This window comes from Rutilus rutilus (assembly GCF_951802725.1).
Source record: "Rutilus rutilus genome assembly, chromosome: 21".
NCBI classification, from domain to species: Eukaryota; Metazoa; Chordata; class Actinopteri; order Cypriniformes; family Leuciscidae; genus Rutilus; species Rutilus rutilus.
The window spans coordinates 2307244-2334504 of record NC_140226.1 but is presented as its reverse complement, the minus strand read 5'-3'; the positions used below and the strand labels follow the sequence as shown (position 1 = coordinate 2334504).

Genomic DNA, 27261 nt, shown 5'->3' with positions numbered 1-27261 from the left:
AATTTACGCACTTATCCAGTCCATAGGTGGGGAATGGCGTAGCAAGCCGACACTAAACTCAGGCTAAGTGAGGCTGACTTCAATGAAGGAGCCTACTAAGCCATGAGTTCAGTACACATTAGTGTAATGTCGCCCAACCCCTAACACAATATCTGTTCAGCGAGGCACCCATGTCAACGCTTAGGAAAGAGCACACGCTCCAGATGGAGGGACTCTTAACCCAAGTAGACACGGTGCACCTTGGACTTCCACCAAGATGATGGCCACCCTCCTTTCTGCTGGTCCCCAAACAGACAAGTAGTTAGTCCGGTACCGAGACTTTGTGTTCTGTTCTACCACCGCAGAGCGAGAGAAGCAGAGAAAAGTCATGGCTGGGTCTGCCTCCTCCGAGGCAGCGCTCGCAGGCTCACTATCTATTCCCATCACAGGAGAGATAGGAGCCTTGGCATATATCCAGGCCAGGGTCCCCTGCAGGAGTAGCCCTGGCCCGGATCCAGGCACACTTTGTCAGCTGAAATGATGCAAGTTCCCACCTTCTGAGGAGTAAAACACAATAGGAGAACTGTTACTTAAAACAGGTTTTTAACTCGCTATCTGACTACTCAGGGGACCGCTCCAAGTGCATGGCATTGGAGAAGTCTCTGAGAAGGTAAGAGCTATGCAAGAAGGATGACCCCTTAGATTGCTCAGGAACCAGACGATCAAATTGTACCCCCCTCAGAAGCCGCACCGCGACGTGCCCATGAGAACAACGTCACCCAGAAAGGTGGAGCGGAAGCCGCACCACACAATTCTAGTGCAGTAGGGAAGTGACAAAATGACCGAACATCTTAGGGGTTCTTATTTTTAAGAACGCCAACGAACCGGTTAAACTTCAGATCACCAGCAGGCCTCCAGATGGAGGGGGCTCACGCAGAAGTATTAGTATCCATAGCTCTTTCAGAGGTAGATACTGAACCACCACAACCAAGCTGCCATTTAGGGCTCGTTGTGGGTGCCATCGATGCCCATCTCTGAGTGACTCAGAGGAAGTCAGAAGGCTCTCAAGGAATAAGTCTAGTTGGGCCGGAACGGGGCAACTGAAGACTGTTTCATTCTGACATAGCACGCTGACGGGCAAGAAAGCTCACCGGGGAACGCCCTTAGCGTGAACCCTGGCGTAAGTCCATTCCGATACAACCACTATTCCCAGTGAGTAGCGAAAAGGCCCTGAGGCAGCATGATTGAGCAGGCCAGAGTTCTACTGTGGAGAAGCGTACCCAGCTTCAGCCCCATCGGAGGTAGTGGCAGGCGAGTTTGGACCAGCGAGGAAGCCCTTGAATTATCCTCGCTGAAACTCTAGGCGAAAAGACGGCAATGTAGACTGACACGCCCAACCTAACTGACTACATGCCCGTTATACATGGCCCCTGCGCTCATGTCCCCAGATCTGGTCTAGAGTCACTGACTCGAAAACCAAGACCTGTACACGGCTAAGGGTTTGGTAGCACACCACGTGAGTGTGCAACTCTGCCACGGCCACTAGTGAATTTGGTCATAAAGTCAATGTTGAAGCGGTCAACACATGGAGGAAACCATCCAGGATGGCTGCGTCTCAGACATGCCCCGGGAGTCTCTGAAATTAATCAGTGGGACCCTTTCTCACCCCAACACTGACCGGACATGTCCCCTGGGAACATGTAAACCAAGTTCACCTCCAGACTAAGAAAGGTTCCTCTCTGTTTAGGAAAGGAACCCCTCTCAGTTGACCTGCGAAGCCCCTGGCTATGCAGCACTCGTAGGGTAAGGACCCGTACCGAGACCTCCACCCCAGACGCCAGGCATGGGATGACCAATGTCTCGCGGAAGAGTGGAGCCCAAAGTACTGATCCAGCAGGTCCTTTGTTGCAAACACTGAAGGACCACAGTTTTACCTGCTGTGTGAAAACTGAACGGGGGCTTTTTATCTTCCAAAAAAGGCCTGAACAGTAAACAATGATCCCAATGAACTCATTGTAACCCAAGTATTACAGAAACGGATCCCATAGAGACTTGTTTCCATATCGGCTGGAGGAATGGCCTTACCGCGACCCTCACCAGTGGGAAGCGATAACCACGCTCGTCACGGTACTACCTGCTCACATAGTGACACAGGCAGCAGCGGACCGAACGGGTGCCGGACGAACTGAATCGCCTTAGCCGAGTCAAAAATGCACGAACCAATCGAGACGATCAGGAACACTTTCAGCACTACAACTGACCACCCAAAAAGGCTCAGCGTACCAGACCTACTCAGAATGAGGCAACGGTTCGGAGGCAGAGACCTAGCTTCAGAGAGCCCGTAGGCGGCCAAAGACCAGGTCTGCCTCCTTAGTTAGCAGCCGAGTGCGTGAGAAGGCATGAGCGGGTCCTCGAACGCATTACTGCTAACTAATGAAGCTGAGTCTCTAGCATAAGGAAAAAAGCTGAAACAGCCAGGAACACCTCACGGTGCTACACCGGTGAATCAACAGAATTCCAGATACCATCAACCACAACTTCAGTAAACAGGGACTCTACTCGGAAGGCCCGTAGGTGGCCCGAGACTGAATCGTGCACATGTAAGTGCACTTACCCGTTTCCCTCATTTCAGAGGATCTCAAAATAGCGTCAGACGGCCAATATGATACGCCACCATAATGAGGGCTGATGATACAGATGTGACTGTTGGTGTCAGGCTCCTGGGTTGCACACCTACAGCTCATCTCTGCTAATGCTCAGGGATAAAGAAATTTCCTCTTTCTTTGAAAATATAGGTACTGCTGGCCCTGCTTACAGGGAGCCAGTGGCGGAACAGACCTACACAAACAAAGACTCCCCCTGGTCCTCCACCGAGGGGAGGGAGTGAACCGGTACCATCTCCAAGAACAAAATCCCATCCCTGGGCGGCCCACCTCACTACCGCTTGTGCTTACCATCTGGCTTGGCAGCACCTGAGGTGGGCGGGGCGCTACGCCTTCTTCTGGATCCACGCTGAGCCCCGGGTGAAGGCTGTCACACGTGCTCAGCGGGAGAAGAGGTAGACGCAGGGGGACGCCCTCGGCAACGGGCGGGCGGAGGATCTACCCCCGACGGCCGGATGGAAGCAGTAGCAGGCCGTCGGGGAAGGATGTGCTGGATGGCCTCCGTCTGCTTCTGTACAGTGGAGAACTGTTGGGCGAAGTTCTCCGCCGTGTCGCCGAATAACCCAACCTGGGAAATGGGGAAGTCCAGGAACTGAACCTTGTCCACTTCCATCATATCCGCCATGTTGAGCCAGAGATGGAGCTCCTGGACCACCAAGGTAGACATCGCCAGACTGATCGCATGAAGCTGCAACCTTTGTGCCCCGGAGGGCCAAATCGGTTGCAGTGCGGAGCTCACCCATGAGCTCACGATCTGCACTACTATCGTGCATGTCCATGAGTGCCTGGGCCTGGTGGCCCAGAAGCAATGCCATGGCATGCAGCAAAGATGCGGCCTGCCCACAGGCCTTGTAAGCTCTGCCCGCCAAAGCAGACGAGAACTTACAGGCTTTAGAGGGGAAACGAGGGTCTCCCTTCCAGGAGGTAGCGGTCGCTGGACACAGTTGCATCGCAACAGACCGCTCCACTGGGGGGATCACCTTGTAACCCTTATCCACACCTCTGTCGAGGGTAGTGAGGGAGGAGGAGCTACCAAGCCTGTTTCTGGCAGAGAAAGGTGCCTTCCACGACCTAGTGAGCTCCTCATGCACTTCAGGAAAGAAAGGTACCGGAGCGGCGGGCTGAGAACCAGACCGGCCTGCTCCAAGAAACCAATCATCCAACCAAGACGGTTCGGGATGCGGTGGAGTACTCCACACGAGCCCGACCGCCTTGGCGGCCTTCAGTTCAGTTCAGTTCAGTTTGTTTTTATTTATCCCTTAGGAAATTAGTTTTGCACAGGTGCTACACATCACATAAACACAAAAACGCACAAAGTAGACAGGTTAAAAAAGGCAAATGGTTACAGACTATTCAGCATTAAAATAGCAGTTGGTATGAATGAGTTTTTGAACCTCTTCGTTTTTTCCCCCATAGCTCTATATCTACGGCCTGATGGGAGCATAACAAACTCTTTGTATAATGGGTGTGATGGGCAGATAATTATCGAATAGGCTTTTTTAACAACCCGTTCCTTAACAATGTCCTGGAGCAATATCTGTTGAACTCCAATTACTTTAGAAGCAGTCTTAATCAGTTTAGTCAATCTGTTTCTATTGGGCAGGCTAGTACTATCAAACCATACAATGGCACAGTAAGAAATGACAGATTCAGTAAAACTCAGATAAAACAGTGTCATCAACACTGAACATACTTTAAAAGAGTTCATTTTCCTTAGGAAAAACATACACTGTTGAACCATTTTACAAATAGCATCAGTGTTGGCATTAAAGTTTCATTTGTTACCAATCACAATACCAAGATATCGTACAGTAGGAGAGGCTAAAATGGCAGATTTTCCAAAGTCTATAATCATGTCTTTGGTCTTTGATATATTTAAATTTAGATTACAATTTGCACACCAAGAGACAAAATCCTCCACCACAGGTCCATGAGATGTCTCTTCATTTGCTAGGAGACTCACGATCACGGTATCATCTGCAAACTTTAACATATCTATTGTCAAATGTGCTCCTACAATCATTCGTGTACAAAATAAAAAGCAAAGGTGAAAGAACGCACCCTTGAGGGGAACCAGTAGAAGAACATAACTTAGAAGAAAGCAAACCATTGACTCTCACACACTGAGTCCTGTTCGATGAAAAATTGACAATCCATCCTACTAAATTAAGATCAAGGTTGAATAATCTGACAAGTTTATCAGCTAGCACATGTGGCCTAATTGTATTAAATGCGGATGAGAAATCAATGAAAGCTAGTCGTGCCCTTGTTTTTGGGGTCTCCAGATGTTGAGCTACTAAATGTACAAGAGTAGTTATGGCATCCTCAACACCCCTCCCTGCTCTATACGCAAACTGGAGAGGATCTAAATTGACTTCTACATGCTTCAATATCTCCTCTCTCACTATTTTCTCAAATGTTTTCATCACCAAAGAGGTGAGGGCTACTGGTCTGAAATCATTTAAAACCTTTGGACTCCTACACAATAGCTCAATGTCCGGTAGGCAAATTTTCTCCCGTACCGTCACATTATTACACCATCTTGGGTTAATATAAAAACATACTCCACCTCCTTGCCGCTTCCCCGTCGTACATGGATCACGATCGAGACGTTTTGGTACCCCGAATCCATCAATGTCAATGATAGAATCCACGTCTACGTCCGTCAGCCAACATACACGCATCTCTTAACTCCCGTGTGTATGATACTCGTGCCTGCAGTTCATCCACCTTGTTTTTCAGTGATTGGACATTAGCCAGGACTATTGAGGGTAGAGGCAGACGTCTCTTCCTTGTTAAGATTCTCACGCGCTGCCTCACGCCACCCTTTTTACCTCTTTCTCTTTTCCGTATTTTTCTTTGAGTCCTGCCATCTTCTTCAGAACTGAAGTGCTGGCAGTTATTATGAGCCATAAAGTCCTTAAACAGGGGAGAATTTGCAAGTTGCCTCGACACCAAGCTGCCTGTATTCAGTTCAAGGAGAAAATCTTGTGTATATTGGATCCGGTTTGGTAATGTTCCAGCAGCCAAGTTGAGTAAAAGTATTAAAACCAGCAAAAATATGATCCCCATCTTCCTAGGAACCATCACAGAATAATAAATAAATAAATAAATTATATAAAAAGTAAAAAAGTAAGAATAAAAAGAACTGCAAACAAGCCAAGAAAAACATAGTCTACTCCAACACACATGAACACAATCACACTCAACTGCGAGGACCTGTTGGAGTTCTTGAGCATAGCTGTCATCTCAGGATCCAACATTGGCGTTGCCACCCTCCTGGAGGAGGGCAACGGCACCGAGTCTTCCTCCGTCAAATCAAGCTCCCCCTCCGATGCTGCGATGGACATCACATCGTCCGGAGTCGCCCCAAAAGAAATGTCCGGTCGGTCCATCACAGAGGGACCGGCGCATTCCTGCTGAGCTTCCCCCGGCTGCGATGCCTGAGAAACGGGAGGGATCCACGCCGGGCGGATTACCCCTAACCGTAGCTCCCAGATCACCCGTACACTGCGGCATTGCAGGTTTCCCCTGGAAGTTTTTTTTTTTTTTTACCCAGGAGGCGCTCTAGAACTCTCGATCTTAGCACCGAGATGATCATATCCCCGTAATCAGGACATGAATCATCCACAAGAGCCGCCTCAGCGTGCTGAATGCCCAGGCACGTGACACAGCCCTCGTGGCCGTCAGAGGACGACGGAGACCGACTGCACCCAGAAACGCACGGAAGAAATGGCATCTTGAAAAAGACACACAAATCACAACCGTGTTTGCTCTTTTAGGAATGGGACCCGTCACCAGTGCCGGAGCACACAGGGGAACAACCGCGGCAACACTCGAAAGTGAAGCACTCACTACTTCCGCCCTCAACCGCGTCAAAAAAACACTCTTACTAAGAAGAAAAAATGCTGTGGAAACAGCTGAAGAGAGCTTCCATAGCTCGCGACCACCACTGTAATTGCTGTAAACACCGACACCAGGAGAGTCTTCCAAAAGAACACCGGCACACTCGTTGTATATAGTTATAGAGACCATCGGAATTAACCAATCAGCCTCGAAAGCGAAACACAACTGGTAGGTGCATCCACTTTCGTGTTTATACCTGCAGGGTGAGGCGGGGCGTTGATTACGCACCTGCCAAAGCTTGTCGGCTTGATTTTAAGAGTAATCAGAGTGATCGGGCTCACTAGGTTATCCCATTCAGTCGGTACAATCGACTAAGTCGAACGTTACCCGACTGAAAGGGAACTCGAGGTATTTCGCATTTCATGGAAAGACAGCTCGATTGCATACAAAGAGGCCTTAAAAGCTGCTAGATCTGCTTATTTTTCAACCCTGTAAGAAGAAAATAAACAAAACCCAAGGTATTTATTTGAAACAGTGGCTAAACTAACGAAAAATAAAGCTTCGAGCCCAGAAGTTTCCAAGCAGCACAGCAGTAATGACTTTATGAACTTCTTCACTTACAGTATAAGATAGATAACATTAGGGAGAAAATTATAACTATGCAACCGTCTACTACAGTATCGCATCAGGTAGTGCATTGTAGTCTCCCGAAGGAAAAAATTTATTCATTCATTGCTATAGAAGAGGAAGAATTCGTTAAACTCATTAAATCATCTAAATCAACAACATGTATGTTAGACCCTATTCCGACTAAGCTACTGAAAGAGATGCTTCCAGAGGTCACAGATCCTCTTCTTAATATCATTAATTCATCTTTGTCTCTAGGATACGTACCAAAAACTTTTAAGCTGGCTATGATTAAACCGCTTGTTAAAAAAAACACAACTTGATCGTACATAATTAGTCAATTACAGACCGATCTCGAATCTACCTTTTCTGTCAAAGATACTAGAAAAGGCGGTATCCTCACAACTATGTTCCTTTTTAGAAAGAAATGATATCTGCGAGGATTTTCAGTCTGGATTTAGACCGTACTATAGTACTGAGACTGCTCTCGTTAGAGTCACAAATGATTTGCCCTTATCATCCGATCGTGGTTGTATCTCTCTGTTAGTGTTACTCGATCTTAGTGCTGCATTTGATACTATTGACCACAACATTCTTTTAAATAGACTCGAAAATTATGTTGGCATTAGTGGAATTGCATTAACATGGTTTAAATCATACTTATCTGACAGTTATCAGTTTGTAGCAGTAAATGAAGAGATGTCTCATCGATCACAAGTTCAGTATGGCTTACCACAAGGCTCAGTACTAGGACCGTTGCTTTTCACTCTGTACATGCTCCTCTTTGGGAGATATCATTAGGAAGCATGGAATTAGTTTTCACTGTTATGCGGACGATACTCAGCTCTATATTTCTTCACGCCCTGACAAAACACCAATGCAGAAAATTAACGGAATGCATAAGTGATATAAAAACTTTGATGACTAGTAATTTCCTACTGCTTAATTCTGAAAAAACAGAGATTCTAATTATTGGACAAAAAACTTCCTCACGTAATAATCCAGAATACTGCCTAACACTTGATGGCTGCTCTGTCAAGTCTTCTTCGTCGGTTAGGAATCTGGGTGTGCTCTTTGATACCAATCTTTCATTTGAAAGTCACGTGTCTGGTATCTGTAAAACTGCATTTTTCCATCTTAAAAATATATCTAAATTACGTCATATGCTCTCAGTGACAAATGCGGAACAATTAGTTAATGCGTTCATGACCTCAAGGCTAGATTATTGTAATGCTCTACTGGGTGGTTGCCCTGCACGCTTAATAAACAAATTACAGCTGGTCCAAAATGCAGCAGCTCGAGTTCTCACCAGAACCAGGAAGTATGACCATATTAGCCATACAATGGTTAAACATTGTATAAATTTTAAAATATTGCTGATTACTTACAAAGCACTAAATGGTTTAGCTCCGCAGTATAGTCCTTCACGTATTGCAATCTCAAAATTCCGGCCAGTTGATAATACCTAGAATATCAAAATCGACTGCTGGCGGTAGATCCTTTTCCTATTTAGCACCAAAACTTTGGAACAGTCTTCCTAACATTGTCCGGGAAGCAGACAAACTCTGTCAGTTCAAAGCTAGACTAAAAACACATCTCTTTGACCTAGCATACACATAACACATTATAGACTTTTATAATTCAATGTTAGGCTGCATAGATTAGGTCAGCCGGAACCGGGAACACTTCCCATAAATCCTGATGTACTCCTTACATCATAAGAAGAATGGCGTCTACACTAATATTAGTCTCTCTGTTTAACCCGAGGTTTAACCCGCAGTCCGGCGGATCCAGGCTGTATACAGATCTGATGAAGGACCTGTGCCTGTACGCGACGACAGTGCAGTCCTGAAATGTCAACTAGGCTCTTCCCCATGAAAGCAGGGAAGATTTCCTTGTTTAATAGTGAAAATTCCTATTTACTAATTCCTCAAATCTTTGAAATGTATTTATAGTGCGGTTCAGCTGGACTAAACACAACCAGTCCTGATTACTGAAGCCCTATTCAATCAAATCAACACTTAAATAGGTATTTTTCAACAGCATCAAATTTGTTAAAAGGTCTTAAAATGCCCCATATGCTTTCTCGAATATTCCCCTTCATGCAGTGTGTAATACGGCTGTTTGTGAATGTAAATGTTCTGCAAAGTTGTAAAGTGGAAAGTGCACGATAAATAAAGTTATTGTCTCCCAAAAGAAATAATCGAGTCTGAACTGCCTAAATGAGTCGTCAGTAACTCCAGTCTCACTTCTGTGACCGGCATACGTAACAATGTAACACATTTGCATAATTAACGCCTATGGTCTTCATTGGCTACCGGCAAACAATGTCTTCTTCTTTGCTCTGTGACCTCACACAGACATGCACTGAAAATAAAAAAAAAAACGTTTAGCCTTTTATGTTCAAACCGGATTCAGACAATGATGGAGAGACTCAAGAAGAAGTGCCAACATGTAGAAGCAACGGGAAAAATTAAATCATAATCAACCACCCCTTTAATATTTGTCAGGTGTGTGTGCTGCTGTGCGTCCCTGTGTGTGTGATGAGCAGACCCGCCAATAGGCGCACATTACTAACACGCTCTTTAAATAACAAAACAATATTGCGCCATTGACTCTAGACCAGATTTCAGTTGGTCAATGGCTCAGTCTATTTCAGTTCCTCAAAATAGCAACGGCCCAACAATGCGCCTGAACACACTCCTGGTTTTCAGACCAGCAGCCCATGGGTGCACAGATGGGCGCAAATGCATTTGCTATTTAAACAATGTGGGCAGGACCATAGACTGTAAAAAATATGGACAAAGCGTCTGTGACGTCACCCATAGACTTTCTGAAGAACGGTTTTGAATCCGTTTATGGGGGGTATGGGCGGCGCCATCTTGGAAAATCTTGGGAAATCCTAACCCCGCCCACCTTTTGGCCAATCCATATATGGGTAAAGGACGCAGCGCGCGTCACTCAGCTCGCTCTGCTACTCCGTTTATCTCTGTATATTTTAGGCAACGAAATATGTTATAAAACACCATACTAACTCTTTTCGTTTCCATTTAAAGAAATCTTAAACATTATAGCCACACAAATGTGGTTCAGGCAACGCGTATTAATTATATTCACTGCATATAACGTTTGCCTATTTATAACAAAACGAAATATAAAACACAAACCTGCCTCTTTTCGTTTTAAATAGAATATAAAAATATTAAACATTTTAATATGGTCCAGGCAATATGTGCATTTGTACTAAACAACAGATGTTGCAGTAAACAACATTACAGATCATCTTCGTTGTATTCAAATTTAAAATGACAAAACTCAACCCAGTCTCTTTTTGTTACATTTCAGTTTTATGAATATTAGCTATTATAAAAGTATAAGTAAAAGGTACAAGAAGCTATACAAATAAAGCAAACAATTCAGTCAAACATACAAAGTCAGCGCTCTAGTCTAACCATACAACGGTAGAGTTAAATAGCTTATAAAGTTATGAAACTTCCCCTCAGCCAAAACGATTGGCCAGGGAACTATTATAGATTCACAAGACCAAAAATTGCCCATTAGATATACACAAGACTAATTATATCTCATGTTTAACCACTACAGAGACGCCAGGGTCAGCGGCAAACATCAGAACGACTAGCCAAGGAAAAGCTGTTTCAGGCGGTGTACATGAGCGCCGAGCGCCCGGTCATCGCTGGATCTCACAACCTGGATAAAATTTTCATAAATCTTTATAAATAAACCACAGATTTGAGCTTTAAACAACTACATTCTCGCCTGAAAAACTCTTAAAACTACATTTCATGATTCAAAAACAGTAGTATTATATTTCAACTGTGTTAAAAAATGGCGCTTCTTATGTTGTCATTCTCCTTGGCGCTGCCTTATCAGCTGTCAATCAAGCTGTCAATCAAAGTTAACCACGCCCTTATTTGTCAAACATTTTATATCTAAATACAATCTAAAAAAATTCACCCCCTCACAGTTGTCAGGCACTCGGAACCTATCGAAAAATACAATAAAAGTCCATGGGACCAACCTGTAAAAACATGAATTTATGCTGTGAAAACGGACATTTTAACATGGTGGTCTATGGACATTTGCTCCCTTTTGGGACCTCCCTCTAGCGGATTTTCGATGTATTGCAGTTTTTCGCACTTCCGGGTAGGCTTCATTTTTCAGATTAGAATGTTGCCGCTTGGGCAGGACGTGAAAATGAAAACTTTTCAGGCTGAAACTAGCAAAACACTTGCGCCGCTCCTGGCGCTGCATTGCTCCGGATGTATGATAGGGCCCTGTGTGTGTGTGTGTTCGAGTGTGTGCGAGTGTGTGTGTGTTAATGAGTGTGTGGGTATTTACTACTCTCTTCATGTCACTTTCAGTTTCATTTACATGTAAAACAAGAGATATTTGTCTTACCTTATATGATGAAACCACTTCACTGATGGGTCTGAATTTATGATTGTCATGTTGTTGTGAAGTAATACACACTAAACACACAGGCTGTTTGTCCTCCAGACACAAGAGTTTGAGTTTCTCACTGTGTAAACTGCAGATCTCCTCAGATCCTGATGAACGCGTCTCATTTCTCTCCTTCTGGATTGACTCGCACAAGTTTTTTAATGCCAGATTAAGAGGAGGTTGATCTTTTGTGAATCTTCTCCTGCAGACAGGACACTCCTGAGTTTTCTTGGTTCTCCAGAACTGTTGAAGACACTCTTTACAGAAACTGTGACTACATGATAAAAGAACAGGAGCCTTGAAGATTTCATAGCACACGGGGCAAGAAAGCTCTTCAGCAGAGACATTTAGTGAAGCCATTTTCACCGTTTGAGCTCCAGCAACACAAACTTTACTTTCAGTTTCTGAATAACGGTTTAAAAAATGAATCGCCTTGAGAATCACAGCGATCTGCTGTCTGTTCAGAAACAAATGCCTCAAAAATACTTCTTGAAAGTGTTTATCATTATTCTCCACTGATCGCTGCTTCTTTATTGCTTTTGTCGAGAGAGAAGAGAGTCAGCATGACAGAAAAGAGAAATAATAAGTCTCTTCCTGGTAAGTGTTGTAAGAGGGTGGAGTTTATGATCACATTTGCTTCAAACAACAACATCAGGATTTCTTCAAATTAGATTTGAACAAAACTTCTATTGAAACTGTCACGGTTCATGAATTCACTGACTCTTTTTCGCCTTGTGTTGTTGTGTGTGCGTGGTCACTAATCACTACCGCTGATCAGCAGCACCATCTGCATCTGATCAGCGGCTCCTATTTATGCTCACAGTTTGCATCTTGTATTTGTCAGATCATTGTGGAGTTGTCCCAGTGTGTTTCCCATCCTCTGCCTGTCCCAGAGTTTCCAGTGTTTCACAGTGGATTTAGTGCACAAGTCCGTTCTCTCTGCCGTCTGCTACAGAGGTCTTCCCTTCGAGTTCCTTTGGGGATTCTGAGTTCCAGTTGGACTTCCTTCGCTCCTTCATCCACTTCGGGATCGGGTTGCTCATCGGCGTCCCTGCGTCGCCAAGAGAGACTGTTCCGGGTACTTGCTTTCTCCCACCACTCACTCCCAAGTTATACTTGCTTTCTGCTCCAGAAATGGAGGCCATGGAGAAATACATTTCTGATTCTCTAGCATCCGAGTTCATCCGTCCTTCTTATTCTCCAGCGGGGGCAGGGTTCTTTTTTGTGGGGATGAAGGATGGTTCCCTGCGACCGTGTATTGATTATCGAGGGTTTAACAACATCACGGTAAAGAATACTTACCCTTTGCCATTGATGTCTTCATCGTTCGAGCGGTTACAGGGAGCCTCTGTCTTCACAAAATTGGATTTACGCAATGCACATCATTTGGTTTGCATTAGGAATTGGGATAAATGGGAAAACCGCATTTAACGCCCCCAGGGGTCATTTTGAATATTTGGTTATGCCGTTCAGGCTGTCCAACTCCCCAGCGGTTTTCCAGGCACTCGTCAATGACGTGCTGAGAGATATGGTAGACCAGTTCATATATGTCTATCTGAGTGACATATTGATTTTTTCTTTTCTCCAGGAACACGTTCAGCATGTCAGACGAGTGCTTCAGAGGTTGCTAGAGAATTGGCTTTTTGTCAAGGTGGAGAAATGCGCTTTTCATGTACTGTCTGTTCCTTTCCTAGGTTACATCATCTCGTCTGAGGGAGTGCGTATGGATCCTGACAAGGTTAAAGTCCCTGTAAATGCAATTCTAAAAAAAAATTCTAAACACATTATAAATGTTAGAAATGTATTGCTAAAACATACTACAAAGACTGTGAACTGTGAAGTACTGAATTGTGGAGTTAGACAGTTAAACAGTTTTTCACCATTGCTGTGTTCCGGATTTTTTGGGCGGGGCTAAAACGGGGGCTCGATGACGCACTGAAGCCCCTGAGCTCCTGGACACGCCCCTACTTGATGACGCATCGGAGCCCCTGAGCTCCTGGACATGCCCCTACTTGATGACGCATCGGAGCCCCTGACGCTGGCCCCTCCCCTAACAGCATAGCACATTCACATCAGTTTGCCGATCGCGAGTTACTGTCAGTACTATTAGTTACTACAGCCTACAGTTTGCTAGCTAGCTATGTCTTCTTCACGGAAATGCGTACTACCTGGATGCGATCACGTACAAAACAGATCGGTGTCCTTATTTAAATTTCCAAAAAACGATCACATCAAGAAGAGGTGGATTAATTTTGTGAAGAGCCACCTTGATGGACAGCTGAGGATCACCGCCAAAACCCGCCTCTGTAGTGATCACGGGATTTACACGGGGCCCTACAGAGGTTTCTGGGGTTCGCCAATTTCTATCGATGATTCATTCGCAACTTCAGCCAACCAGCCGCTCCTCTGACTGCCTTGACCTCCCCCAGAACGATGTTCAGGTGGTCCGATACAGCCGAGGCTGTATTCGCCAACCTAAAGAGCCACTTAGTTTCAGCTCCCATCTTGATAGCCCCTGATCCGTCACGTCAGTTCGTGGTGGAGGTCAACGCGTCAGAGGTGGGGGTAGGTGCAGTCCTCTCCCAACGCTCTCCCACAGACGCCAAGATGCACCCTTGCGTGTTTTTGTCCCATCGTTTATCACCTGCCGAACGTAATTATGACATTGGTAACAGAGAGTTGTTGGCAGTCAAGTTAGCGTTGGAGGAATGGCATCATTGGTTAGAAGGGTCGGGGGTACCTTTTATCGTTTGGACCGATCACAAGAACCTGGAATATATTAGAACCGCCAAAAGACTCAACTCCAGGCAGACTCTGTGGGCACTTTTTTCGGCCGTTTTGATTTTTCCCTCTTGTACCGCCCAGGTTCCAAGAACATCAAACCAGATACTTTTTTTAGCGCACCAGTCCGTTATCTCTACCGTCTGCTACAGAAGTCTTCCCTTCGAGTTCCTGTGGGGATTCTGAGTTCCAGTTGGACTTCCTTCGCTCCTTCATCCACTTCGTGGGATCGGTTGCTCATTGGTGTCCCTGCATCGCCAAGAGAGCGTTCCATCTGACTGTCATCAATAAACACTATTTTACTTGCATTTGAATGCGTTGTTTCTATATAATTACAGAACGATCTGACCAATCATGGATTCAGCAAGTACTCCTGATTTTGGTGAGTTTCTTTCTTGCTGTATTTGTCGAATGGATCAACAAGAGGAGAATTTGGCCGTTACTGGTCGTGCAGTGCAAGCCTTGGTGACGCAGGTGTCCGAACTCACTCTGCAGCTTCAACAACTAGCGCGTCCCACTGCGCCACCCACACCACCTGTTCCCCCCACCCCTCCAGCACCCAGCCGTCAACCGGAGCCACGGTTACCTACTCCAGAGCCTTATTCGGGTGAGCCAAATTTTTGCAGAGAATTTTTAACCAAGTGCTCGATGGTTTTCTTCCTTCAGCCACAAACCTCCAATACTGTTGTTTCTATATCATCACAGAAACTTTCTCAGGTATAATGCTATAAATTAAAACCTTGAATCAAACACTAAAGAACAATGAAAAACACAAATATTGGCAATACAAAATACACTTTATTTGTGTGTTTTATTGCTCTTTATTTTTAGATAGACTGTTTGTTCAAGTATCCAATTGTAGCGGACTATGTCTTGCACAAAGAAACTCCTGACACCACTGGCTTCTGTGGACCACGTCTGCAGTTTATTGACAGAGGACAGACAATCAACATACAAGCCTTCAAGTTCACTCTCTTTCAGCTGAAGGATGTATGAGAAAAGACACGTTAAGTACCGTCCTCCCCAACAGAAACTGCAATTCATCTAATGCACAGGTCACACAAATGGCTATAAACATACATTTTAATATCCAAATGAAAGCTACACACATTTAATATACTAAACGACATTTTCACAGACTCAATCCACCAAAATAATAAGTGGAGAAAATTATTAACAGGGAAAAACCTGCACTCTAATTTGGCACGCAGGAAGCAACATAAAACAAACACGTGTGTTTGGGTCATTGACGAATAAGGTTTTTAAAAGTGTAAAAAAATAGAATGGAGATATAACTATATTTGAAACTATTTTTTAGTTTACCTAGGTGTTAACAATAAGATTTTGTGGTTTGTACAATCAATTAACACTGTTTTCTTGTCATTTTTTACAAGATGGACAAAATTTGTCACCAAAAAAGTCATTCGGTTTAACCATGAATATATCTAAAATTATTAATTTGCAGATAATTATTCATGAAAAAAACTGATTTGACATTGATGTTGAGATAGTATATAGTATGTACCACAGAAGAAATATTAAATAAAATTATCACTGATCTCATAAATGTAATCATTTATTGGAGTACTCTAAACACTCCAACATATTCAAGTAAAACAGGAGAAAAGGGGAAAAAAAAGAAAAAAAGAGCCTTATCTGCTTTATATTTGTATTATTGTAGTTCCTTTAGTTATTAAAAACAATATTATTCCATTTAAATATTTACTATATTGGTTTTAACGAATGACCAAGGCCGGTTATACCGAATTACTATGTCTGCTGTCCTTGACATTATGAATATTTAAGACAATAAACAAACACAAATAGCTTCAAAAGCACATTTTATTTTTAATATATATTAACAATATTGTTAATATAATAGGCTATAATGTAAAAAGTACTTCAAACATTAAAACATTTTGATATCCAACATTTTGATATTGGAATGAACATATAACTCATATCGCAAATATATTAATTAAAACATTATGGGCTCTGTTTTAACGATCTGAAACGCAAGTATCAAGCGCGAAACACAAGTAACTTTGTGGGCAAATCTAAAATGAGTTGGTCTGAAGTAGCCTCATTATTCATAGGTATGGTTTGGGCGTAACGTGAAATAAACCAATCAGAGCGACATCTCACATTCCCTTTAAGAGCAGGCGCGCTTGTTCCATGGCGGATGGCTATCATAACGGCGGATTTGCCAGACGCACGCCAGGAGCGGCTCACAGCCGAGGAGACCGACGTTCTCGTCAGGGTCGTAAAAAACAGAGAAGTGACATTGTACGGTGATGGGAGTAACCCACCCAAATTAGCTTCGGTTAAACAGGCGTATAATAATTTGGGTAAATGTGTAAGCTAGATTTATGCCTATTTTTCACATCTTCATGGACACAATGATTTCCCTCGTGTGGTAATATTTTTCTTTGTAATAATGTATGATTTGCAAAAATGAAAACTGCTGCTTCTGTGTAGATGAGATAAGCAAAGTGTGTGTGCGTTGTGCACACGCTACATTGATTATGGCCAAGCATGTGCCCTTAAAATAGCATCTGAATAACATGCACAATGCGCCACTGACTTTAGACGAGGTTTCTCCTGGTCAGTGGTGGAATTGTTTTCTGAAACTGCAAAATAGCACCAGGGAACGTTTGCGCCGGAGCACGCCTCCTCTTTTTCGCTGAACCGCCCCCGGGAGCGCAAGTTCATTCCCTAATTTACCGACGTGCGTCTGTGGAGGGAAAAGTCCGCTGTGCACGGGTGCAAAATAGGAATGAAACATGCGTCGCTGTACAAAGTCCATTGCGCTGGGTGCAAGATAGGGCCCTAAAACATTAAAGCATTTAATTGGTCTTGGAACAAGTGTTTAAATTGTTAAACAATGAGCTGCTAGGCTATAAATTCATGAAAAATGTTCGGATTTGAAAGATATCCCTCTCTGTTTGGGTTGCTAGGGTGCTCTTAAAGGGTTAGTTCACCCAAAAATGAAAATTCTGTCAGTAATTACTCACCCTCATGTTGTTCCAACCCCGTAAGACTTTCGTTCATCTTCGGAACACAAATTAAGATATTTTTGATTAAATCTGAGAGCTGGCTCACTCCTCCATAGGCTTCTAAGTGATTGAAACTTGCTGGCCCAGAAAAGTTATTAAAGAGATCATTAATATAGTCCGTGACTACAGTCGATTCTTGTCGCTTTATAAACTTAAGATTGAGCCACTGGAGTCACTTGGACTATATTAACGATCTCTTTAATAACTTTTCTGAAACATGCTAGCTTTCGATTATCAGAGCTGTTAACAGACTTGCTAACAAACACTCGTTTCTCTTACATGTTTTTTGCGTTATGTTTTATTGCTTGCCTCACGAACTAGTTTGCCAGCTGAACTCAGGTGTTGTGAGGTGTATTTATAACGTATTTATGTAGACTTTGTGGATAGAGGAAAATAAATAATAGAGTTATCGTGCAATTCTTCTGACAGGATCATTTTATTTAGCAAAATATCTCAGCTCTCACTCAGCATTATATGTTTGGTGTAAAACGCTAAAACTGTCCTCATGTTCAGCAAATGTGAGTGAATTCTGTCATCTTTGCAGGACTGTGATATGAAGAGTTTTCAAAGTAACATATTTTAGCAACTGTGTGAAAGTGAACAGCTCATAACAGGCACAATACCGCTATAAACATCTATATCTATGGGTACAATATGTGTCACATGACTAAACTTACGTCACCGTTTTCAAATACCTCTGTTTCTCAGTCCACACTACAACACGAAACAGCGTTTTCACATTTATCCACTTTGGAGAGCGTCTTCAAAAAGCTTCGTTTTCATTAATAAAAACGCATCTCGGTGTGGAAGGAGGGCAAAACGGGGAGAAAAAGATGTGTTTACAAACAAAATGTATTAAGTGTGGACAAGGCCTAAAGCCATCAAATATCTGTAACCGCACTGATTTTGATCCGTCCCAAATCAAACATCGTAATTTTATCTGTTGAATTAGCATTTGATTGTCTTTTTAATTTTCAACAATTTGTGTTAATGCTAATATAATATTTGATATGCAAATTCCCAAGGTCTCTAAATCTGATAAACCTGTCTCACTCGATCTCCTCAACCCTTCTGTGTCTGACTGAGAGTTTAGACTCTTTTATCAAGTAAAAGTCTTATTATAATTGTACAAACGTCCTCCTTCAGCTGGAGCTTCACGAGTCTTTCTGTGTCAAATCTGCCCTGATTTATCAAGGAAACGCAAGAATAACTTTGATATTGTTAGTAATATTTCAGCTGGACTAAAGCAGCTTCGCTTTCCTTGATTATCATACATCAGTTATAATCATAATCATGCATATCAAATATGATAATCAGGCTTTTGAGGAAGGTTTATTTGTTCATCTCTCAATCATCATTATATTGCATTGCATTATATGATTTAAAACTACAGAGATTTGATCATAAAACTAAGCATTTAAATATCAGCTTACTAAGACATATTATTGGCAGATATTGATATTCATATGGATTTTATGTAAGTATCTGCTATTCTGTTATAAAAATCTCATTGATCACAAGCATCAGAATTTCATCTTTTTGTTCATATTAATATCAGCATCTGCAACAAATTGCATATTTTTGTTCAGTTTGGGCCTGTGAATAAAACTGAGCTGTTTTTCCTTCATATTCTCACTGTATCAGACTATACAAGCCAAGCCTGATGTATCAAATATGATACTCAACGAAAAACACATGCAAACTTCTTTTTTTAATATTTTGTCTAAAAGTTCAATAAACTATATATATTTTTTGACTGTTATTTGATGGGATTATTGTTTAGAGCTTCAGGTTCTGTTTGTTGACTGTCCCATGACTGATGACGTCAGTGTGTGTGTGTGTGTGTGTGTGTGTATGTACTGTATGTTTCCGCACAGAGAGTGCTGGTGGTCTGCAGATGTTGGGTCGTCTGTCTCTGCTGTCGGAGGATGATCTCTGGTCTCTGAAGGGTCTTCCCAACCAAACCTTCCCCTCCGATCACCTCAGTCTGCTGGTCAAGCTCCAGCTCCGCTCGCTGCCCTACTCTGATAGTCGTCTAGTGTAAGGATCGTTTGTCTTTAATTGCCTTATAATTGGATTGTGAATAAAAAAAATTGGTCAGATGAATATTTTGTTCGTGTGAATAATGTGTGAATATTCTCCAGCATGACATTTGAAGATGCACCATTTACGCCTCCAATAGTTTAATCAAAATGCACCTGCATTTATGATACAATTCTTGTATTTCTTTTGTTTTGGTTTTGAATTTCTATTTTGACCAGACCTGAATAAATAACTGCATGTGCTGCTGTTGTTTTTGCTTTTAGTTAAAGTACTGTGACAATTTGAAGACACACACATTATTAACAGGGTTTGTAAAACAGCATTATCACCTTTGTGATGCATTTGTTATAGTTTTTCACAGGCATCAAACATTTGCTTCTCAACAGGTAAGGCTGGTCAAGACACAAACTGTCATTGGTTTTTAGGCAGGGGACAGAAATAATTGGAAAACCTGTCTGGAAATTACAATTTTTCAATTCCATTAGGTGCAGAAATTAAACCCTATGTTCGTTTTTTTCATTTACAAAGATAAAAATCCGCAGACTGGCTGATCCTAGCTCACTCTCGAGACCAGGTTTGCGAACACAGGGACCTAGTGCTCCGGCACCTAGCTCGTCTGGGCCTTCGGGTCAACTGGGAGAAGAGCAAACTCTGCCCCGTGCAGGGGATCTCTTTTCTCGGTATGGAAATCGACTCGGTCGCCATGTGCGCGCAGCTTACGAGCGAGCGCGCGCAGTCACTGATGACTTGCTGACAGTCCTGTCTGCCTCGCTGCCTGCTGCCTGCTGTGAGTGTGTTTGTTTGCTTCGGTGCTGTAAGCTCCGTCTTAGCCTTATATTTCTTTGTTTTGAACCATCATTTTACTACAATTTCTAGTTGTTTATACTACTACATTTTACCCAACATCTCAGATTAACCTGACATCACTAGCTTTTGTTATTAGTACTACTAGCACAAAACGCTAGTAATTCGCTAGCCTGTTAACGCGCCACCTGTGCGCTCAGCTATTTTTATTTATTTATTTTTCTCTCGCGCATCCGCACCTTTGAGTTCATAAAAAGCTCAGGTGAGTAAGAATCAGTCAACAAACACGGTGAGTAATGTCTTGTCCTGTTATTGTCACCTGCACTTCATGTCACATGTTTAGTATAGCCTTCTCTGTCGACAATATAGGATTTATATGTGATAAATGTAAGGAGACAGTTAGGTTGACAGAGAAGATTTCAGAATTAGAAACACGCATCCAAACTTTAATTGAGGATAGTAAGAGTGCTAGTGCTTTAGATGTTTTGGATGCGCATAGCACAGTGATCACTTTACATGAGTCGGTTCCGGCTGAAGTAGAGCCTGTGCAGCCGGGCAAATGGGTGACAGTGAGGGATCGCTCTAGTTGCGGATCTAAAAACCACTCTTCCGTTCCGATTACCATAACAAATCGATTTGCCCCGCTCAGTGAAACACCCACTGAGAATGATTGTGCCCTAGTTATTGGCGATTCTATTAGACGGAACGTGAAAATAGAGACACCAACCACCATAGTCACATGTTTGCCGGGAGCCAGAGCGCCTGGCTAATGCTAATCGTAAATTCTCTAAGATCATTATTCATGTCGGCACTAATGATGTTCGACTCCGCCAGTCGGAGATCACCAAAATTAATATTAAAGAGGTGTGTGAACTTGCAAGTACGATGTCAAGGACTGTAATTTGCTCTGGCCCCCTTCCTGTTCGCAGGAGTGATGAGATAGTTAGCAGATTGTGTTCGCTTAACGGTTGGCTGTCTAGGTGGTGTCCGCTTAATAATATAGAATTCATAGACAATTGGAAAAGTTTTTGGGGCAAACCTGACCTGTTGAAAAGAGATGGTATTCATCCCTCCTGGGATGGTGCTGCTCTTCTCTCTAGTAATATGGCTCATAGTCTTAGAGCTCAAACATGACAATCTGGGGCTCAGGTCAGGAAGCAGACAGACTGGCTAAACCGACTGTCTGCTAGCGGCCTCGCGTCACCCAGGTCAGATAAATCCCATCACATAGAGCCTCTTTCACCTAGCTATCATCATATAGAGACTGTGTCTGTTCCCCGAATTTGGAAATCCAAAAAACTTTTAAACCCATCTAAGGTTAAAAATTTAATTGATGTTCAACAAATAAAAAACAGCTATATTACAGATGATCAAATGCTAAAGCTTGGGTTGCTGAATATTCGATCGCTTACTTCTAAAGCACTCGTTGTTAACGATATGATTTCAGATAATAACCTAGATGTGCTGTGTTTGACAGAAACCTGGCTAAAACCAAACGATTACATTACTTTAAATGAATCAACCCCGCAAGATTACTGTTATAAACATGAGCCTCGTCTGAAACGCAAAGGGGGTGGTGTTGCTGTAATTTATAGTAATAGTTTCAAAACCACTAGGAAATCAAGTTTTAAATATAATTATTTTGAAGCATTGGTGCTTAATGTAAAAATATATAGTGTAAACGATAAACGTTTGAGATTTGTGCTGGCTACTGTATACAGGCCACCAGGGCACCATACAGACTTTATCAAAGAATTTGCGGACTTTCTATCAGAATTAATATTGACTGCAGATAAAGTACTAATTGTTGGTGATTTTAATATACACATCGATAATGAAAAAGATGCATTGGGATTGGCATTTAAAGACATTGTAAATTCAATTGGAGTTAGACAACACGTGTCAGGACCTACTCATCGTCGTAATCATACTCTAGATCTAATATTATCACATGGAATAGATGTTGATGCCGTTGAAATTCTGCAGCAGAGTGATGACATCTCAGATCATTATCTAGTCTCGTGTAATTTGCATTTAGCCAAGGCTGCAAAGCCGACTCCGTGTTTCAAATATGTGAGACCTATCACTTCTGCTACTAAAGATTGCTTTATTAATAATCTTCCTGATCAGTTTCATCATCTCAGCATCCCAGATAGCTTAGAAGAACTAGATATTGCAACAGAAACTTTTAACTCTCTCTTTTCCAGAACTTTAGACACAGTTGCTCCGTTGCGCTTAAAGAAGATTAAAGAAAATAGTCCAACGCCGTGGTACAACGAGCACACTCGGGCCCTTAAGAGAGCAGCCAGAAAAATGGAGCGCAACTGGAAGAAAACAAAACTAGAGGTATTTCTCATTTCATGGAAGGAGAGCTCAATTACTTACAGAGAGGCTTTAAAAGCTGCTAGATCTGCTTATTTTTCAACCCTATTAGAAGAAAATAAACATAATCCTAGGTATTTATTTGAAACGGTGGCTAAACTAACGAAAAATAAAGCTTCAACCACCGAAGTTTCCAAGCAACACAGCAGTAATGATTTTATGAATTTCTTCACTTATAAGATTGATAATATCAGGGACAAAATTATAACTATGCAACCGTCTACTACAGTATCACATCAGGCAGTGCATTGTAGTCTCCCTGAGGAAAAATTTGATTCATTCGTTGCTATAGGAGAGGAAGAATTTACTAAACTTGTTAAATCATCTAAATCTACAACATGTATGTTAGACCCTATACCAACTAAGCTTCTGAAAGAGATGCTTCCAGAGGTCCTAGATCCTCTTCTTAATATCATTAATTCATCTTTGTCTCTAGGATACGTACCAAAAACCTTTAAGCTGGCTATGATTAAACCACTTGTTAAAAAAACGCAACTTGATCCTACAGAATTAGTTAATTACAGGCCGATCTCGAATCTACCTTTTCTGTCAAAGATATTAGAAAAGGCAGTATCCTCACAACTGTGTTCCTTTCTTGAAAGAAATGATATCTGCGAGGATTTCCAGTCCGGATTTAGACCGTACCATAGTACTGAGACTGCTCTCGTTAGAGTCACAAATGATTTGCTCTTATCATCCGATCGTGGTTGTGTCTCGCTATTAGTGTTACTCGATCTTAGTGCTGCATTTGACACCATTGACCACAACGTTCTTTTAAATAGATTAGAACATTATGTTGGCATTACGGGAAATGCACTAGCATGGTTTAAATCATACTTATCTGACCGTTATCAGTTTGTAGCAGTAAATGATGAGATGTCTCATCGATCACAAGTTCAGTATGGCGTACCACAAGGCTCAGTACTAGGACCGCTGCTGTTCACTCTGTACATGCTACCATTAGGAGATATCATTAGGAAACATGGAATTAGCTTTCACTGTTATGCCGACGATACTCAGCTCTATATTTCTTCAAAACCTAACGAAACTTAGCAATTCACAAAATTAACAGAATGCATAGCGGATATAAAAAATTGGATGACTCGTAATTTCCTACTTCTAAATTCTGAAAAAACAGAGATTCTAATTATTGGACAAAAAACTTCCTCACGTAATAACCTAGAATACTGTCTAACACTCGATGGCTGCTCTGTTAAGTCTTCATCGTCGGTTAGGAACCTGGGTGTGCTCTTTGATACCAATCTTTCATTTGAAAGTCACGTGTCTAGTATCTGTAAAACTGCATTTTTCCATCTTAAAAATATATCTAAATTACGTCATATGCTCTCATTGACAAATGCGGAACAATTAGTTAATGCGTTCATGACCTCAAGGCTAGATTATTGTAATGGCCTACTGGATGGTTGCCCTGCACGCTTAATAAACAAACTACAGCTGGTCCAAAACGCAGCAGCTCGAGTTCTTACCAGAACCAGGAAGTATGACCATATTAGCCCAGTTCTGTCAAAACTGCATTGGCTCCCTATTAAACATCGCATAAATTTTAAAATATTGCTGATTACTTACAAAGCACTAAATGGTTTAGCTCCGCAGTACTTGAGCGAGCTCTTAACGCATTATAGTCCGTCACGTCTATTGCGATCTCAAAATTCCGGCCAGTTACTAATACCTAGAATATCAAAATCGACTGCTGGTGGTAGATCTTTTTCCTATTTAGCACCAAAACTCTGGAACTGTCATGAAGGTAAGAGGATCAGACAGCAGATGCGGAGAAACAGTCACTTTAATTAGAAGCAAAACTTGCCAGAGAGTTCAATAAACAGAATGGGTTCTCAAAGGGAAACTTAGAACTACAAGCAGTAGTAAAATGTTCAAATAAGGTCTCGGCTTGTTGAAAAAACATAAACAGCAGTCAGCCTGGGTGAAATGGGATTCTCAGAAGATAGCTCCGTAACAGGAAAGGTGCAGGCTGAAGTTTCCCGTGGGAGAGAAGAGGCAAGCGGCGAATCTCCGACTCAGTTGATGTTTCTCAAAGGCTATCGGCTCCACAAACAGCTTCTGACCTGACAAGACTATGACAGGACACGACATGACATGATAGAAACAGAGATTAAATCGACGTTCTGCAGTAGGGAGATTATGCAATACTCAGGCAAAGACAGGTATAGACAGGGAAGAGAAATAGGAACGCTAATCAGAGGAAAAGGGGATTCAGGTGAGGGAAATGAGCGATGGCAAATGGTAAAGGATAGACAGCTGTGAGAATGAATGAGGAGGTGTGTGCGTAAATGAGGAAATAGCGCTAACGTGTGAGTGTGTGAATGAATGAGGAGGTGTGTGCGTAAATGAGAAAATAGCGCTAACGTGTGAGTGTGTGTGAGAAAGAAACAGGATCATGACAGGAACAGTCTTCCTACCATTGTCCGGGAAGCAGACACACTCTGTCAGTTCAAAGCCAAATTAAAGACACATCTCTTTGACCTAGCTTTCACATAATACATTATAGACTTCTATAATTTAATGTTAGGCTGCATATATTAGGTCAGCCGGAACCGGGAACACTTCCCAAAAATCCTGATGTACTCGTTACATCATAAGAAGAATGGCATCTACGCTAATTTTAGTGTCTGTGTTTATCCCGAGGTTTTCCTGCAGCCTGCCGGATCCAGGCCGTTTCCAGATCTGATGAAGGACCTTCGCCTGGACCGATGACAACGCAGTGCTGATGTGCCAAATAGTCTCTCCCTATGGAGGATCCCACTACCAGTATACAGATAAGGCGTTGTCGGGAAAATCCGTTTCGCGTTCCTACCCCAAAGCAACAAAATAAAATAAAATTCTTTATCAAAATTTATAAGGAAAGACAAGTACTTTGTTTAGGGTTGGCTTGTAGGGAATTCCAAACCTGCGTATATTCAAACGCACATAACTATAGAACCCATTCTAAATGCGCATGTGAACGCCATCAGCGTTTCTCACAGGTTCGCGTTTAAAGTCTGTGTAGAGGGAATGGTGTCGTCTTAGCGGCCCCTAATTTAATAACAAATAATCGTTGCGACGGAAGCAAATCAATCAAAACTAACTTTAGATGGAAATAACTTAACTCTGCTATAAAGCCAAAACAATCTCTGTTACCTTAAATTATACGCTTATCTCTGTAAAGCTGCTTTGAAGCAATCTACATTGTTAAAAGCGCTATATAAATGAAGATGACTTGACTTGACTTGACTTGCCTCCGTCAATTCGAGGGCAAGAGTGCGGTTCCACTGAAACTGTTTCAGAGGCTCCTGGGGCATATGGCATCCGCAGCCGCAGTAACTCCGCTCGGATTGCTTCATATGAGACCGCTTCAGCTTTGGCTTTGCGATCGAGTCCCGAGGTGGGCATGGCAACACGGCACACTCCGAGTTCCAGTGGCTCTGACCTGCCGTCAGACCTTCACCCCGTGGACGAACCTCAGCTTTCTACGGGCTGGAGTGCCCTTAGAACGAGTTTCCAGGCATGTTGTCGAATCGACAGATGCCTCCACCACGGGCTGGGACCCCAGTGCCTTTGGCATGTCAATTGCCTCAAATTGCCTGATCAGACTATACTGCGACAGTAGCATACATCAACCAACAAGGTGGTCTGCGCTCCCGCCGTATGTCGCAACTCGCCCGCCACCTCCTCATATGGAGTCAGAAGTATCTGAGGTCGCTTCGAGCCATTTATATCCCGGGAGATCTGAACCAGGCGGCCGACGAGCTGTCTCGGCTTTAGCCTCTCCCTGGAGAATGGAGACTCAGCTGATTTGGGATCAGTTCGGGGACACACAGGTAGACCTGTTTGCCTCCCACGACTCGTCCCATTGCGACCTGTTTTATCCCCTAACCGAGGGCACGCTCGGCACGGATGCACTGGCACACAGCTGGCCGCGGGGCCTCCGTAAGTATGCGTTTCCCCCAGTGATCTGATCTTGATCCTGAGACCCCGGCCTGGATATGTGCCCAAGGTTCCCACCACACCCTTTCGAGACCAGGTAGTGAACCTGCAAGCGCTGCCCTAGGAGGAGGCAGACCCAGCCTTGGCACTGCTCTGTCCAGTACACGCCCTCCGTGCTTTCGTAGACAGAACGCAGTGTTTCAGGACCTCAGACCAGCTCTTTTTCTGTTATGGTGGGAAGCTGAAGGGAAAGGCTCTCTCCAAGCAAAGGTTGTCTCACTGGATAGTGGCTTTGGCATACCAGCAGCAAGGTCGACCGTGCCCCCTTGGTGTGACGGCCCACTCCACCCGGAGTGTTGCTTCCTCTTGGACTCTAGCGCATGGCGCCTCGCTAACAGACATCTGCAGAGCTGCAGGCTGGGCCACACCTAACACATTCGCGAGATTCTACAATCTCCGAGTGGAGCCAGTTTCTTCTCATGTACTCGCTTCAACTAGCCGGTAATAGATTCTGCTCAGGTGTCTTCGCTTGCTCGCCATTCCTCTCCACGGACGGGATACATGCGATATTCTCTTCAGGTTTTATCTCTAACATTTATCAAGTTCGTGGATAATTGAGCATGCATTTATTAATTGTTTTGAGAATAAATTCATGCCATACTTTTGAGTGTGTAGCA

The 27261-nt window shown here is 43.0% G+C and overlaps 2 protein-coding genes across 2 annotated transcripts in view; one reads left to right on the top strand and one right to left on the bottom strand.

Annotated features, from left to right (window-relative positions):
• LOC311281046 (nuclear factor 7, ovary-like) overlaps positions 1-12172 on the bottom strand; it is a gene marked incomplete at its 3' end in the record, with an annotated part of 40152 nt that extends 27980 nt beyond the window's left edge. Inside the window, exon 1 of the mRNA XM_084393680.1 lies at positions 11535-12172. Coding sequence (XP_084249806.1) covers positions 11535-11936 — 402 coding nt within the window. The 5' untranslated portion in view covers positions 11937-12172. The remainder of the gene's footprint in view (positions 1-11534) is intronic.
• angel1 (angel homolog 1) overlaps positions 1-19992 on the top strand; it is an 84558-nt gene extending 64566 nt beyond the window's left edge. The window contains exon 12 of the transcript XR_014625700.1: positions 19942-19992. The gene's annotated coding sequence lies outside the window, so the exon portion shown is untranslated. The remainder of the gene's footprint in view (positions 1-19941) is intronic.
• The last annotated feature ends 7269 nt before the right edge of the window (positions 19993-27261 follow it).